The sequence below is a fragment of the Helicoverpa zea genome, chromosome 6 (assembly GCF_022581195.2).
Source record: "Helicoverpa zea isolate HzStark_Cry1AcR chromosome 6, ilHelZeax1.1, whole genome shotgun sequence".
Classification (NCBI taxonomy): domain Eukaryota; kingdom Metazoa; phylum Arthropoda; class Insecta; order Lepidoptera; family Noctuidae; genus Helicoverpa; species Helicoverpa zea.
In genome coordinates this window covers 11,127,833-11,144,520 of record NC_061457.1, presented here as the reverse complement: position 1 = coordinate 11,144,520, position 16,688 = coordinate 11,127,833, and the positions used below count along the sequence as shown (strand labels likewise).

Genomic DNA, 16,688 nt, shown 5'->3' with positions numbered 1-16,688 from the left:
TCTTTGAATAATATACATATTAATTTCTCTCCCTGTGTCCACATGATGAAATATAAAATAAACATCCAAAAATAGAACTTTCATTCATAAAGATATATCCTCTATAGGCAGTCGCGTAAAAATATCCAATCTTCAATACACGTGGAATTTGTACCATTGAGTATTCAAAATTGTCGTGTCCCCAATACGAGCCGTACATTCAAACCAACGAGAACAAATTGACTAGCGGAGGTGTCATAAAGAAAATCTCCTAAGAAAGTAACGCGCCAAAATGCAGGTGTGCGGGGGACAAGGAATGTTTCTGTCTTGGCCCTTATTCTCCCTCTTTGGTCCCGATAATTTTTTGTTATACCAAAAATCGTTGACAGATGTCTCAAAGAATGCCTCGTTAGTTCACTCGTAACTGATCGTTTTGGTCATGCAAACTGTACGTAGGTATTTGTCCTAGAGGCGCTGACCCACTTGTATTATGGTGTCTCCGCTCATCTTTCCTTACTCCGTGATTTGAACACAATGTACCCCAAAATTCCTATGGGATCTTCTGAAGGCCTCACGTTGTTTACAAATATGTTAAAATATATTAAATCCCAAACATGACAAATTAAGGAGAGTGTTTTTTGGTACCGGTAATAACATTACTGTTAGTAGTCGTGAATAATGTGGTTGAATATGATGAATGGTTTTTTCTGTTTATTATGTGAAACATGAAAATACGTTACATTGAATATTCTTACTAACAATGTAAAAAATACATCTGGCCCTTATGTAATTTACACACAGTATTGCGCACTACCACGCTATGTGGTGAAGTGAATCTCATAGCCTCTATTTAATCCAAATCTTTTCTAGCGATTTGATTTTGTTTGCCTCCACGAAGCGCGTTTACGTGTGATGATCGCCTGAAAAGGCTAATTATTTGTATATATGTTTTCAAGATCTTTATGTATATTTGACCCTTTGGAAATGTGTTAAAATCAAATGAAAAATCAAGTAACCAAACCAGGGCCCAAAAAAACTAACCTATCTTTCATTGATAATTCACCATACCCTTTCACCATAGGTAGAGATAAATAAGGTTGTGAATAACCTGGCAGATAATTTAAATAATCATATTTGTTACAGAGTCAATGATGATGTAGCAGCGATGTGCGCGCCGGCCGCCGCGGCGCTCCTGCTCGCAGCCCTAGCTGCCCTGCCTTGTAGAGGTTGTAATATTATTAATCACTGTAGTATTTATATTTTTATGTATTAGGGAGATATCTTTACTCAATATCAATATTAGGCAGACATGGTTTTTCTTAACCTCAGCAAAGTATAGCAATGGCATACATATGAAGAACCTAGTCCTCACTTTATTGATCTCTTATTAACTTTGTTAAATCATTATGGTATAGCAAGTTGATATGCTACAAATTGCAGTAAACGAAGGTATAACATAAAGCAAAGTTATATAACACACTGATCAAGCAGGTTTTAGGAATCGAAAATTCTTTTTTTTTTGACCCCGACACCCCATAATTGATAGACGCATATAAAAATGTTAGAGCGCCAGCCAATTTCTAACAGGATCTAATTTACACACAATATCATTCAATTTTCTTTTCAACATAATTCACAGATGTTTCGCTTCAATCTCGTTTCTTTTCTCTTATTTCATCGTCAATGACACTTCGCCAAAAGATCCCAAATGCCCTCGAGAGCATTACAAACTCAACGTTGTCCAAAATTGTTTATTTGAAGCCAGCATGTTGAAAGGGCCGTCCTGTAAACTGTCGGCCATTTAAAAAATAATTTTCTCTACGCGTCCCCGCACAAATTAAATTGCAAATTTACGAGAGCTTTCAACTTGTACTTCTAAGTGCCCTTATTATATTTTAATTCCTAGAGAGATTTTTTATAAACTGCGGAAGTCTCTTTGAGGGAATACTGCTGCGAGGTTTTAAAAGCGGGCTGTTATCCGATTGCATGACGGTATTTTAAGCTGAAATAGAAGCTTCTTGTATAATGTGATTAAGAGGTACATTGTTTTTGAACTTAGAGTGAGTACTTCAACTTAAATGGAAAAGCTGCTTGACTTTGAAGACATACCTACGACTTCTATAAATACTTCAAGCTAGATTGAAACATCTTTGCCGAAATACCTTTTCCCGCAATGTTTAGCGAAGCGCCGCGCCGAACCGAACCTAAAGTGGTTAAAACACAATAGAAAACTTCCAGTTTACTTTCCAACGAAAAGGTTACAGTTTCCAGACAAACCCAAATACTTGATTGTTTATCGAGTCTAAAATTTACATTTATATTTGCAGGCACCGACACCGACGTTGCCGCAAGGATATTGAACGAAACCAACAATTTTCAAGAGACCGGCTCACAACCAACTATAAACAAACTCTATCAAATGTTACATGCTAACTTTGACCTACATAATCAAAGCAAACTTGTCGAAAACTTTAATTACTCTAGTGTTAATCTCACAGACAGTTTTAACTTATACAACAATCTTAAGTATCCCACAAGTGTAGATAAGAATCAAGTTGAATGCTGTTTGAATGTTGATCACAGTGATAACAAAACAAATATAAGTTTTCCAAACGAGGGTGCTAAAGTTATTGTAAATAATGTGGACGAGGTAGATGAGAAGAAGAATAGGAAAAGACGGGTTGTGAATGTGGTTCGAACGTTTATAGAAGTCACTACGTCTGACACGAGGAGGTATATTGAGGCCACTGGCTCGTCGTTGCTCTCAAGTCATCCACCTTCGTTGATGGAGAGGAGAAGAAAGCCTGGGGAGACAGGTTCCAGTGCCCCACTTCTAAACTACATCTTCGATACATACTCCAATACACATCAACATAGAAATGAGAAGTAAGTAAACAAAACCCAATGTTGAACGAAAAACATTTGCCAATAATAAACAATTTAATACGGTAATACCCAAATCGTATTTCATATAAATGAAATCTGTAGAGCCTGAACAAAACATTGTATGAGTACTTCATCACAATGCTTGTTTACAATACAAATGATGAACCAACATTAATGTTCGTCAGGCGTTTTATAACAAACCTTGTTTGCTTTCGCCTAATGGTTTGACAGAACGGCCAGTGCCAAAATTAATTCAATTCTGTTGACTTAACGAAGAGCAGAACTGTAATGACGAAATTGAATAATATGAAATTTTAAACGTCTTCAACTTTGCGCATACAAAATTCGCACGGAATTCACGAAAATATTTTTATTTAAAGAAAACTTTGGAAACAATTTCTTCAATTTGTATTTTTAATGTCGCAAACCCCATTTTAAATATTTTCGCAAACGGATTTAAGGTAAACAAGTCGAACTTTGAAGTTGGAAAACACCTTGAATGTTTGTTGAGAGAACTTTAGAATTTGTTTGAGTAGATATTTGTGTCGAAATGCTGTTAATTAGCTTCAATTTGTATGTAATCAGGGTGGGGAATGGCAACAGTATTTACGCGGCGGCGGCGCCCGAGATAGAAGCTTTGGTCGGATCTACCGCTCATTTAGACTGCAAAGTGGACGCCCTTCATGATAAACTGGTAATAAGTATGTTTCTTGTTATGATTTGTTTGCTTTCAATTTCTTTTGTGGACTGTTTGCTATCTTTTCTTACGTAGGTAATTACTGAATTACATAATCGCAAAAAATTTACACTATCACATGATCAATGTTGGAAAAAAATCCAGCGTCTATGATAATCGCGATGGTGCTCGATTTTTTTGTAACAAATATTATTGTGTGCTACTAAAATTCATTAGTCATCTTGAATAATTTTCTAGCTATTTTCTTAATAAATATTTCTTCTAGCATTACAAAATTAAATTTCTGCTCAATATAATGAATACTGTTCAGGTTTCCTGGGTGCGGCGGAAAAACGATGAAGATCCTATGGAGCTGCTGACCACGGGTACACAACAGTACACAGCTGATGATAGGTTTGTTCATAGTTTTATATTGTAGTAAATTTTTGCCGACAAAGTCATTTATGAGAAGGAGATTATATCCTTTGCAAAACTCACTTTAAGTACTTTTTGACCTTGCCAGCGCAGCAAACGGGAGTCGCGATTTTCACATTTAAATATGACCTACTCGATTAGACCATTTATTTTAGCGTCACGACATAGTAAATCAAATAATTATTTGTTTGTGAGTAAATATCATGACAAATTATGAGTAACCTACTGCTCAATAAATCAGAAGTATTCTCAAATCTGCCTGACAGCGTCTAAAGTGGAAATTGTAATGATTACAACCATCAAAGCAGCCAGAGAATGTACATAAATGTACAACCAACTTTAAAATCATTTTTCAGACGTTTATTTTGTAATTCTAAAGAGCCTTGTAAAGCAGTGTTGGCAACATCAGACGGGAGATCTTGTTCAGTGTCTAGTACCTACTATATAGTACGTATTTCAACGGGGTAGTAAGACTAACTTTAACGAGTTAATAAAACAAAAACACTTATTGCACTCAATTATCTAGACAGCTCCCCGAAACTTTATAATATATTGCTCTTGAATAAACTCCTTACAAAGTTGGTGAAACGAAAATATAAATAAGCGAGCTTCCCTTCCTTTAGGATAAACAGAGTTTCGTATACTTTCTAAACTGTGTGAAATTATGTATGATGAAGAATTTTTGAGCGCTCCTCGAGAATTCTTTTGAAAGTTTGTTATAAGGCAAAATTCTGTGAATGATCGACTTTGCGTGTGGGAGGTGTTTAAACAGTACACGTGTTTCTTCCTTTGATAGTTATATGATTTGAGTTTCCATTCAAATACATACAAACTTAACATCTAGCTAATAATTTGAAAAGCGTGGAATATTTATCGTTCTCGTTGACGCCACACGAAGGCAGCATGGCTACATTGAATCACAATGCTTAACATGTAACCGAAATAAAACTATCCTTTGAGTTATTTGAAGTGTCAACAAGATCTTTTTCCATAATTTCCAATACTGGAGTGCTATTGAAATATTATCCTGTAATTTTCTTTTACATACTTGTGTTATCAATATCTAATCCTTTGGTTTTACCAGGTACTCAGCCCGCTTCATACCTCCAGACATATGGCGGCTGGAAGTGCGGGAGGTCCGTCCGACTGACGCAGCGCACTACGACTGTCAACTGTCGGCGCACCCACCTCGGACTGCGAGGGTCACGCTGAGGGTGCCTGGTGAGTGAGAAACTGTCGTTATTATGAGCAACTTCAGACGGCTAACGCAGACAGGGTAGGGCATAGAAAAGATGAAGAGATGACTGGACTACAACTTTCATAGGGCACACAAAAAGGATCTTAAGCCATGGGGACAAAATGAGGGGATTTTTTTCAGGTGTATTTTGTGTAGGAAGTCCCTGCTAAAAATATATAATAAATAAATAAAAATTTATTTAAAAACATAGATCACATGAATTAGTAATTAAAATGTCTCAGATGTTGAGGTAAAACAAACTGTCTTAATAATAACATTCGGATAAACTAAGTTAATCTAGGCTAATATCTACATACAGGCAATAATAAAATAAAAACAGTTCTAAAAAAATGTTTTTCAACCACGCGTAACTATCAGCGCCAACAATGTACAGACAAACTGCTGTCAGTAGCGATAGCCAACGTGACTTTCAAAAACAGCCTTGAATACCACATAGTAATACTAGCCAAATGATCTGCCAGAATCAGTTAGTCAAATACTCCCTAATTTCCCGTTCCCCACTAATTTAACGAAATCTTAAGACAAAAAAATTACGAAACAAGTGATGTACAATCAGGTGAGTTAACTAAATAACAACTAGAGAAAGCTCCTAATATATTAAAAGTATAAAGTTATTTAGTACACATAATCTTAAAGTTGTGCTGTTAAAATATTTTTTAAGAATATAAAGGAAATATTACAGGCATAGTCGAAACTTTTCACTTCGTAACTGGGATTAATTACACATTAATTTAACCCAGTTAGTAAACATAAAACCTTTTATATTCTATGTAATATTATTTTTGAAAAACCAAACTTTATAATCGTTGAGTGGCTGTTCAAGAATATTTTATGAAGACTTCAGGCTTCAGGTAACAAAGAACTGAAAACAATATTGTTCTTTTGTTTTAAAATGCTCTTAATTATCTTATTTTTTTGTATTGGTATTGGTAGAGGTATTTAATTGGTTTATTTGTTAAGGTGAGATTCCAAGTGCGCGGTACTATGAACTTCACAAATTTTTCTTTTTATCTACTTGCTCTATATCTAAATTTATATAATTGACATCAGTCTAATCAAGGGGTATCGGGTTGCCCGGGTAACTGGGTTGAGGAGGTCAGATAGGCAGTCGCTTCTTGTAAAGCACTGGTACTCAGCTGAATCCGGTTAGACTGGAAGCCGACCCCAACATAGTTTGGGAAAAGGCTCGGAGGATGATGATGATCTACTTGCTCTATATAAAATACTAGCCGTTTTCCCGCGGTTTCACCCGCGTCCCGTGGTAACTACTGCCCGTACCGGGATAAAATATAGCCTATGGTACTCGTGGATAATGTAGCCTTCGAATAGTGAAAGATTTTTTAAAAACGGTCCAGTAGTTTTTGAGCCTATTCATTACAACCAAACAAACAAACAAAGTTTTCTTCTTTATGATATTAGTATAGGTACAACTTTTAAAAACACTGAGTTTTAGACATGATCGTTGTAGTTACAGTCTTAAGTCGTCCACTGATGGACAAAGACTTCCCCTAAGCTGGGAGGATTTGCCCACATCACCGCGCTGGGCATGTGTGTTGGTGAGCGCAGTGTAAAACATTTTTGCTTTTGAGATGCTGGTACATACCTCCGAGCAAAACATTTAATATCCCACTTGGTGCTATGTACGTACATGGTGGTACCAGTTGGTCGTCAGAGCTTCGTCAGTATTTCAGCACCACGGGCATAAGATTGGCAATTGCGACAGGACGGTGTTAATTCCCTATTACACTTTTTTAACATGCATATTCCAACCCTACTCTTGTTACAGAAGTGTCAGTGCGCATAGTAGACGGCGCCGGCGCAGCGGTATCAGAGCAAGTCTGTGAGGTTGGCAGCACTGTAGCTCTGCGGTGCGAGGTCAACGGCCTGAAGATGGAGGGGGGGCCGTCCTTGCTGTGGTATAGGAAGGATGATCTACTTAATGATGACACTACTAGGGGTGGGATAAGGTATGTAGAAGACTTTGATCTGATTATACTACTTTGATCGAGAGGATTTTAAGGAGAGGCAGAGGTAGTCAAAGGAAAATATGGATTGATTGCCTGATAAGATTTGATGGACTGAAAGGAATGGAATAAAAAAATTTATTGTGCCGAATTCATGTAATTTAGGAAAACTGCAAGGAGAACTGCACAGTAACTTGTCTTATGATGTAAAAAAAAGTAGACCGAAGATCAGACGGAAGATCATCACTTATAAGTGATGAATGGTCTGAATGATGAATGTCTACTAAATTAAAGACTAGTCAGAGTTACTGGAATAAGAGGAAAACTTTTTACATATTAAAAGACTCTGTAATATTTTCATTTTCTTCTGAAGGTTATTTGACTAAGATACATGGAGTATGCTAATGCTATGCTTAAGATGTTCACTGATTTTACTTTCTGTTCTATTGTTAGGTTGTATATTTATATGAAACATTTCACCAAAACAGTGTACGGACCGAGTTCGGTTCAAATGGCGCGAACTCAATACTGCGCGTGGCGCGCGTGCGCGGTGACGACGCGGGCCGCTACACGTGCGCGATCGCACGCGCGCCGCCCCCGACGCCGTCGCCTGCGCATGTCATACTGCATGTTATTAAAGGTAAGTCAATTGTAAAGTATTAAAAAATAGATAAGAAAGAAAGAAAATACATTCACGCGTGTGACACATAGACATACAATTAAAGAAAAAAAAAAATATGATAAATAACAAGTATGGATTTCTGCAAAATATAGGTAGGTTATACAGACTTATAGAGTCCGTAACGCCTCTGACTGATCCTTAATGTCTTGATCCTTAATCAGAAGAAAAGAAGAACTACGCATACGTAATCTGTGCAAATATCTGTTCAAGTGGTTCAAGTACCGATTTTTTTTACATCATATCTGGTACCAAACCTTATTACTTATTATTATTATTGATCGTACTATGACAACCAAATCTGGAATCGTGAAAAATCTGGTATCATCTGAATAAAAGTTTGTGAAGTGAAAAATAAAGGTGCTGTCAATTGTTCCATCTCGTATTTCCCATGTTTTTTGTCTTCTAACTAGAAAATTAAAGTTTTCTGACTTTCTAGCTGTAGGTACTTATAATCCATTCCTTTTACCAGGTGAGAGCCTAGCTGAGCTGCATCAGGGCGGCAGTCGGACATTTACCTCGTCGTGGGTGCTAACGATGGCACTGTGCGTCCTTTTACAAGCCTAATATTAACATTTGTTTATTAATAAATTGTTCGTATTTAATTGGGTGTTTCATTTTATGTTTATAACCGAAAAATTGTATAAACATCACTAAATTGCGTTAATATTGTTGCTCTTAGAACTTAATTTTCGGCAAATCACAATTTTATTTCACGATCTATCTGTGTGTGAGTAAATATACCTACTTATATCCATATTGTTTTAATAAAAGTATGCTTTGCAGCGCTCAATGATTCCGTGTAGCTGAACTATATAAAAACTAACAAAGACAATGTTCATCTACACAGAAGTAAGACTCGCACGATTTTTGTAGTTATACCTAGAGGTAGGTACATCAATGTTTTTCTAGAAAAAAAAATGCTACCTGAATCATAAAACAGTACAGGTCAATTTGCTATTACTAAGTGACATGCAAAGGGGACATTTGCAAAAAGGTTGTAGCCATCCTTCTATACTTTTTTTCGCAAATAGGATTACCTACATATTCTCCAAGCCGCAGGTAATATTTTGTCCATGATACGCATAGGTAAGTCTTGAATTACCCTGGTGAGTATATTCTGGATTTAGGCCTCAGCATATTTTTTCTCTCAGAATATCCCAGCATAAGATACAATTTGGAACCTAGAACTCCAATACTGACTCATAGATATACCTTAAGAATATCTTAGACCTTTTTTATTTTCATAAATTAAGCAAGTTCAAAACGAACGAAATATGTCTGAAAATATTTCCAAATGAATGCTATTTACTTTCTCGTATAATATCAAAAACCTACGGAAAACATTTCCACGAAATAAATGCATACTTCTGGCATGAAACTCGCACAATTTATGCGTATCACCCAAAATTGGGTGAACCGCCCGCTCGCCATACAAAGACCGTGTATATACGGATATGTTACAATCCTGACCATGGAGGAAGGAAAGGTAGCGGAGATGCCATAAGCAGGGTAGATCAGGCACCTTCTTGTAGGTCAAACAACGTACGGCAGGCGTAATCAGTTACTAGAACTAAAGAGACGTTCGGGTTAATTGTCAAAGATTGGTATTCACTGATTGGTGACTCACTGATTTGAAAATAACGGGCCGGTTCCATAGAGAGCGCGAATAAGGGCGAATATAGCAACTTTGGTCGTCCCCCGAAAACCAGCATTTAGACGCGCTAGTTTGTCACGAGATTTTGCGTTATGACATCTCCACTAGCCATTTTGTTCTCCGTGATCCTGATAAATAAAACGACCATTGGACCAGACGTTAACATTTTTCTCGCATTTCGCGTTCCCATTATACGAGAATGGATTACATAAATAATCATGATGATGGCAGAGCGAGATTTGGTGTTTTATGACTCGTATCTATGCTAATAACTATAAATTGAGTTGGATGGCTCTTTTTGGTTCGTGATACGCACCGGACTTTGATGTATTGTACGTTTGTAAAAAGGTTTCGTATTCGTATAATTGTGGGTGTATGGTGTGGTATGGGTGCATCGTACCATTTTTTTTCTCGAAAGGTACGTTGAACTGTAGGTCCCGGCAGTCATTGAACATCTTTGGCGGTCGTTACGGGTAAGTTAGTAAATCTGACAACCAGTCTTGGGTTGCCTTGGGTTGCTCGGGTAACTGGGAGGAGGTCAAATAGGCAGTCGCTCCTTGTAAAACACTGGTACTCAGCTGCATCCAGATAGACTGGAAGCCGACCCCAACATAGTTGGGAAAAGACTAGGCAGATGATGATGATGTAGGTGAACTCGTAAAATAATGAAGTTGAAATAGTATCATGTATTTCGTGTGCAGTTTGCATGGGATATTTATTAGACAGTAACAGCGAATTATTGCTGCAGTATTTTTATAGGCAATTGACTTACGGTAATTATCGTTCAAAAAATACTCTACGCTTTATTAATACTTAATTTACATTTTTGTGAATTTTAACTTCGCCGATGTTATTAATTCTATGAACGATTTCAAAAAAAAAATTCAATATATATTTAATGGTCATATAAATAGACCCACCCATATAAAGGTAGGCTATAAAATATGTTATCTTTATGGACCCAGCAAGGCACAGAAACGGTAGAAATGCTGTTTAAGTAACAAATAAATATTCACTATTGCCGTGTTCAGCGTACAATTAATATTTTCATAAATAGCAATTTAAATTGGTTAATATTCAGAAAATATTGTTAGTGAAACTCTTTAATTAATTAGTATGAGAAAGAGTAATTGGTTCATTTGGAGCCGACTTTTCAATCGCCATATAACTTTTATATGAAGACTAGCCGTTTTCCCGCGGTTTCACCCGCGTCCCGTGGTAAATACTGCCCGTACCGGGATAAAATATAGCCTATGTTACTCGTGGATAATGTAGCCTTCGAATGGTGAAAGATTTTTTAAAAACGGTCCAGTAGTTTTTGAGCCTATTCATTACAACCAAACAAACAAAGTTTCCTCTTTATAATATTAGTATAGATTATGTTTGACGTTTTGACTGCTTTTGTATCTATACTTAATATTATAAAGAGGAAAACTTTGTTTGTTTGTTTGGTTGTAATGGATAAACTCAAAACTACTGGACCGATTTTAAATATTCTTTCACCATTAGAAAGCTATATTATCTGCGAGTAACATAGGCTATATTTTATCCCGGCGTGGTCAGTAGCTCCCACGGGATGCGGGTGAAACCGCGGGAAAACGGCTAGTAGAAAATATGTGGAATCGCTATAAATAAATAAAGTAAAATTCGTTATTTTTTATTAAAAAATAATTAAAAATGGAAGTAAAAAATTCGGCCCTTAAAGGAAGTACCTTAAAGACCACAATCTACCTACCTTATGCTAAAACACTGTAGCTCCAAAACATAAATAAACTTTCCAAACACATGAAACCCGACTGTAAAATCAGTAGGTACACATTGTAATTGGAGTGTTACAAATTACTTAAACATACCAAAAGTTTACAGTTGAACAATCACTATAAATATGTAGATGGGTATATCCATATTTATGAGAGAACTAAGCTTGTCTGGTATCGGATAAACTGGTAAACTGGTACTATGTTAACTACCTCCTGACATAGTTATAACTGGACTGCGGGTTTGTTAAGGTGGTATTCAGAGATCGTTGTGTCTATTCCTCGAAATAATGCATATCCTCTTTGCAATGAACGAAAAAAGCCGTTAAAGTTAAATGATTGTCATTTATGAGATCTTTTATGCTGGAATTGGTTAATGGTAACTGAAGTCAAAATCTTTATCAAGCAAATAAAGGTTTTATGTAAGTAGTATTTAAATTGGCTTGATAAAGATTTTGAGAATATTTTTTTCAATTCAATTTGTTGCTGTTCGCTGGAACGAGCACATTAAAAAAAATATTTTTGTCCTTCACACTACACACCCAACCTATGGTATCTTTTTTTTATAAGAATAATCGAACATTCAAAAGGTATTCCAGCTATTTTCTACTAATTCCGCAAACACCCAACTGACTTTGTTTACCAAAGAACTGCCAAAACCCATGACTTTCTACCACAAACTCTATAAATCTGAATGGCTGCTAAACAGTTGAACAGTGTATTTACAAGTGCGGAAGAAAATAAAAGAGTTCATGATTTGGACGTTGTTTATCTAAAGAAACTTCAAGTACCTACAACTTATATCATGTTTACTTGTAGACCGAATTTTGTTCGTCCATTGCTTTTCGGAACCCATTTTGATATACTTATTAAGTACTTGGGATATAATTTTTTTTGTTATGAAATAAGTATTCTTTCTATTCATTTGAATAGTAGTAAAGTAATAGCAAGTTATAGTGTAGCAAGTAAGATACAATTTTATTTTTACTTATTAGTTATAAATACCATTGTTACATTTTGTTTTATGCAAGAAATATAAGGCTTTTTTATTTTATTTTATTTAAAAATAAGTCATGATAACGGAATCGACACTTCGTCCCTAAAAACGACTAACAAAATATCAATACCTATGGGATGGTAATCTGACATGAGGAGATAATAATTTTCTCCACATGTCAGATACTCCTCTTTCAACGGATTCGACAGTTGCTGAAAATCATTTGTCCTTTATTCTATCCATCCATCTATCTGCTCCTTTATTAGCTTAATAACACATAAAGAAAATAGGAACGGCAACGGATCGACATCTTTCATCAGGCATTACATATCTATTCACCCTACATCAACATCGTAGCTGCAATATCACCAAAAACTCAATCTTGAAATAAACTTCCTATCACTAGCAAAAACCCCAAAAGTTTTACAATAGTTCCACAACTCACACAAATAGGCGGACAGTACAGCTTAAAAACTTTGCCCGGTTTCACCCAGTTTTGTCCGGTTTAACCCGGTTTACCCAGTTTGATTAAGAGTACCTACAAACTGCAGACTAAACAGTCGGCCGACGGTAAATAGTTGACCCGATGGGTGGCATTTTTTTTTCATATCTTGATTCCAATCAAAGTTTTCAGTAGGTCTGATATAACGTCTTTGTAATGTGCGTACTGCCATTCTCTATCATACCCATTTATGAGCCCAAACAGACTGTCGTCCTACTAAAAGTTTGCAGTTTGCAGGTAACGTTATCCGTTCGTGTATTACTTCCTTCTTATCTTTTTCTTGTGTTAATCGAGAGACTTAAAAGTAGGCTTTTTCGTGTTGCTTTTTGTAACTGACTTGAACAAATTGCTGTTGTCTCGAAGCCTTTCGTTTGCAAAAACTTTAGTATTTCTTTGTCATTTATTTACTGTTGTTTGCTGAAATGTACACTATTGTCGTGGACCTAGTTTCAGTTGGCTTGGTACTTAACAAGTTAGTTACTACTTACCTGCACTGTAGGTAAAGGCATGGCCTGCCTATTTTAGGGGAAAATAGTACTGTTATGTTATGTTTTCATTACATAGGACTTCATGATAACATAACCCGTACCTATGTGCCGTACATACCATGTCCTGCATTTCGAAATTAATATTAATCTATTTCATGTTGCTGCCTAGGCGTTTCATGTAAGATCACGATCAACTCCATACTCCATAAGTACCTATGCCGCTAATTAGGAAAAACACTAAAACCCATCCACGGCGTAATACCACTAAAAACTCCAACAAAGATCCCAATCATACCTTTCACCATAAATAATTGAGCACATAATTTTCGAACAAACATAAAAACAAAGCTCAACTTTGCTCAGGTTCCGCACCCATAACGATCCGTAGGGATTCCGCAATTTTTCTTGCCGAAGCAATTGCAAAGAAAACCCATTATTTCCCTGTTAGGTATCCCCCACTGATAGGGAGGTACCTACTTAAAAACTTTGTCATTAAAAAATGTGCATGCAATATATTCCTGAAAGTGTGCCACTAAGGGAAACTAATCTAACTTTTGTTTGCCGAGTCGCTTCTAGTTAAACCGCACTGTTTTATAAACTGATTCAATTAAATTGTTTTAAGACATAGTAATTAACGTTTACGGAGCAATAACGTTATTCTAGTGAACGATTATGTAAGTACGTATTCTATACTCTGATATTTCAGCGCAAATTTAATACGAATATGTAGGCCCAAGCTTCTTCTCAAACCGAAGACAGCAAAGAGGATCATCACCAGATTATCAATTTCAGACTTTGAAATTCTGGTTACTTCGTCTATTTTCTTCCACTCAGTCATTAGTATACAAGATACATTATACAAGTAAGAAAATCTATAGTGGTACTTGCCTAACCTCAAATCGAACCCAGTCGTACTTGAGAGGTTTGATGCTTTTGATCACTAGCTCATCACGATTTACAAACTCAATGACTACTACTATTTTTCACAAATTCCAAACCAAACATCAATTTAACGCAATAAAAGAAAATCAAACTTCAGTTTACACAGTTTTAATTTCCAGTTATTCTCTGAATCTGAATATTTTAATAAGTAAGATAATAATAAAACTGTAGTCTCTAGGTCAACCGTAGGTTTTAATTAGTCAACGTTCATCCCGGTGAACGTTACAGAATCCGCTTTGAATAATCCAATTATTTTATTCCGCATGGAAAAATATGATACTTTGTGGTTCTAGGAACAATGAGAAAAGAAAATACGTGCATGGTAAGTTAATTTAGATTGTAGGTAAGACTACTCATTAGACATCGGGACATAATATTGAGGGATGAGGATACAAACAAATAGTACAACATACATTATCTAATATGCACTAAATAATTACTATAGGTATATTTATATTATTTGGTTTGACTGTCATATCTGTTTTATTTTAATAAGTACCTAGGTAAATAGATGCGTTTGTTTGTTACAGCTACACGGTGAAATGATTGAACCTTGTGGAATAATAATTGGGTAGGTATTGCTATATCCTGAATAATTGGCTAGAGGGTCGAAATCATAGGACAAAGACAGTATCACAATAAATATACGATACGTCATTTCGACTTGCATAACAGTAAGTTTGTGCAGTGGAAACGCATCAAACTGTCGTTACCTCAATCCTTATATCTGAAGTTGGATCTCTTGTATACTGCTTTATCGTTTTCGAAGTTAAAGCAAAACTAAGCATATAAAATATTTATTAAATACCTATAGTATCTAAACCAGACATAGCAGACTCTTAACTTTAAGTAGACTAAAGCTTTATCGGCCTCTTAATTAATATGAACATTTATCGTAATATCATCATTCTCATATGATCTCCGGAAAGTTCATCTTTCCGGATGTTGTAATATGCATAGAGAGTTTTATTGGATTTATTATGGTTTTCAAAATGGACTATCAGCCAACAATTAGCCGATAGTTGTTGAATAGTTGGCCGACAATTTAGCCTTCACTCGCTGGAGGCTCTTACCGCAAGCATGGTATGTTCCATTGTGTATGTCGTTTTGTTTAATAATGAAACTCATTATAATAGTAACTACAAACGTACAAAAACTAATTTGCAGAGATTGTACTGATACCACAATCATTTTAAATTTTCAAATTACGAAGACAAAAAAAAAACGAATAACCTAATTTCTACGAAAGACCGTGACCTAACTATGTACAATACAAAAACATACACACATGTTTACACAGTTTGTCGCAGAAACTTACAACGGCAGTTACCCTACTTCTCACAACACATAAGCAGAGTTAATTTAACTTTTCTTAAACAATTGACTGTGGACATAACGCAAACTGTGGGCTAGAAGTGTTGTTCTTCTTTAATAGGACGTCCCACTGCTGGGATTGTGAAGACAAATGTTTTTGGAGACATTCCTTGTCGTGTTCATTTGTTATTTTGTATTTTGCTGTCAAGCGAATTGAACTTGTGTAGATATTATCGAAGTAAGTATGGTAACTTGTGGCTAAGTAATAGCTGCACGGATCGATTGATCACAAAGTAAAGGGCACCCTGATACCCCTTGATGAGACTGGTTGTCAGACACCCTGACTGCCGACTTACGAAGAATGGTAAAAATTTCAAATGTCAGCTGGGACCCACCAAATACGCCTTTCGAAACTCAGCGGAGCTTCTCATGATAATTCCACCTTCCCATGTTATTAACCAACTTCCCAAAAAAGAGGGAGGTTCTCACCACATGATCGATAGACCCGTGAGGCTGTTACTTAGCCTGTTATAGTCCTGAGAGGGATCAAAATGTCCATACATAAATACATGTTTGCTAATATAATTTACATTTACTAATTGACCATTGCTTTTACATTATTAGTTTCTGAACCTGGTAATAGTTTGCGGGTTGCAAATCAAATATTCAGTACCAAAATTAATTCAATATTCTAATTATGGGTCTAAATCATCTGCATTAAGTTTTGTTAAACAAATCATTGGTTTATCATATATTTAATAGCTTAAACTACGTAAATAAAAGTACCTACTAATATTATAAAAGCTAAAGTAATTCTATTCGTCTGTTGTGCTGTCACACCAAAACGAATGAACTGATTTAAATGAAATTAGAGTAAAAAAAATTAGAGTAGAGCTGTGAAAGGTCATATGCTTCATTTTATCCTGACGCATGGAGTTGTTCCCACCAGATCGCTGGCAGAAGCTAGTACCTGCATAAATAAATACCAAATCCCAAACCAATAAATTGAAAACCTTCATAACACTAAGCCATTGAATCCTCGTTCAGTATTTTTCACTCAACCACTCGAAATCATCTCTAATCCGAAATGTCAAAGACAGACCCACTTCGTTAACATATAGACAATGATAATGATTGTTCAGAGGTTCGATAAA

At 35.9% G+C, this 16,688-nt stretch overlaps 1 protein-coding gene across 1 annotated transcript; it reads left to right on the top strand.

The window, feature by feature from the left end:
• The first annotated feature begins 1,126 nt into the window (after positions 1-1,126).
• On the top strand, positions 1,127-8,475 carry LOC124631419. The gene is made up of 8 exons (XM_047165799.1): positions 1,127-1,205; positions 2,307-2,865; positions 3,451-3,559; positions 3,873-3,955; positions 5,061-5,197; positions 7,021-7,201; positions 7,687-7,838; positions 8,350-8,475. The coding sequence occupies exons 1-8, from the start codon at positions 1,145-1,147 to the stop codon at positions 8,442-8,444; spliced, it is 1,377 nt and encodes a 458-aa protein (XP_047021755.1). The 5' UTR covers positions 1,127-1,144; the 3' UTR covers positions 8,445-8,475.
• The last annotated feature ends 8,213 nt before the right edge of the window (positions 8,476-16,688 follow it).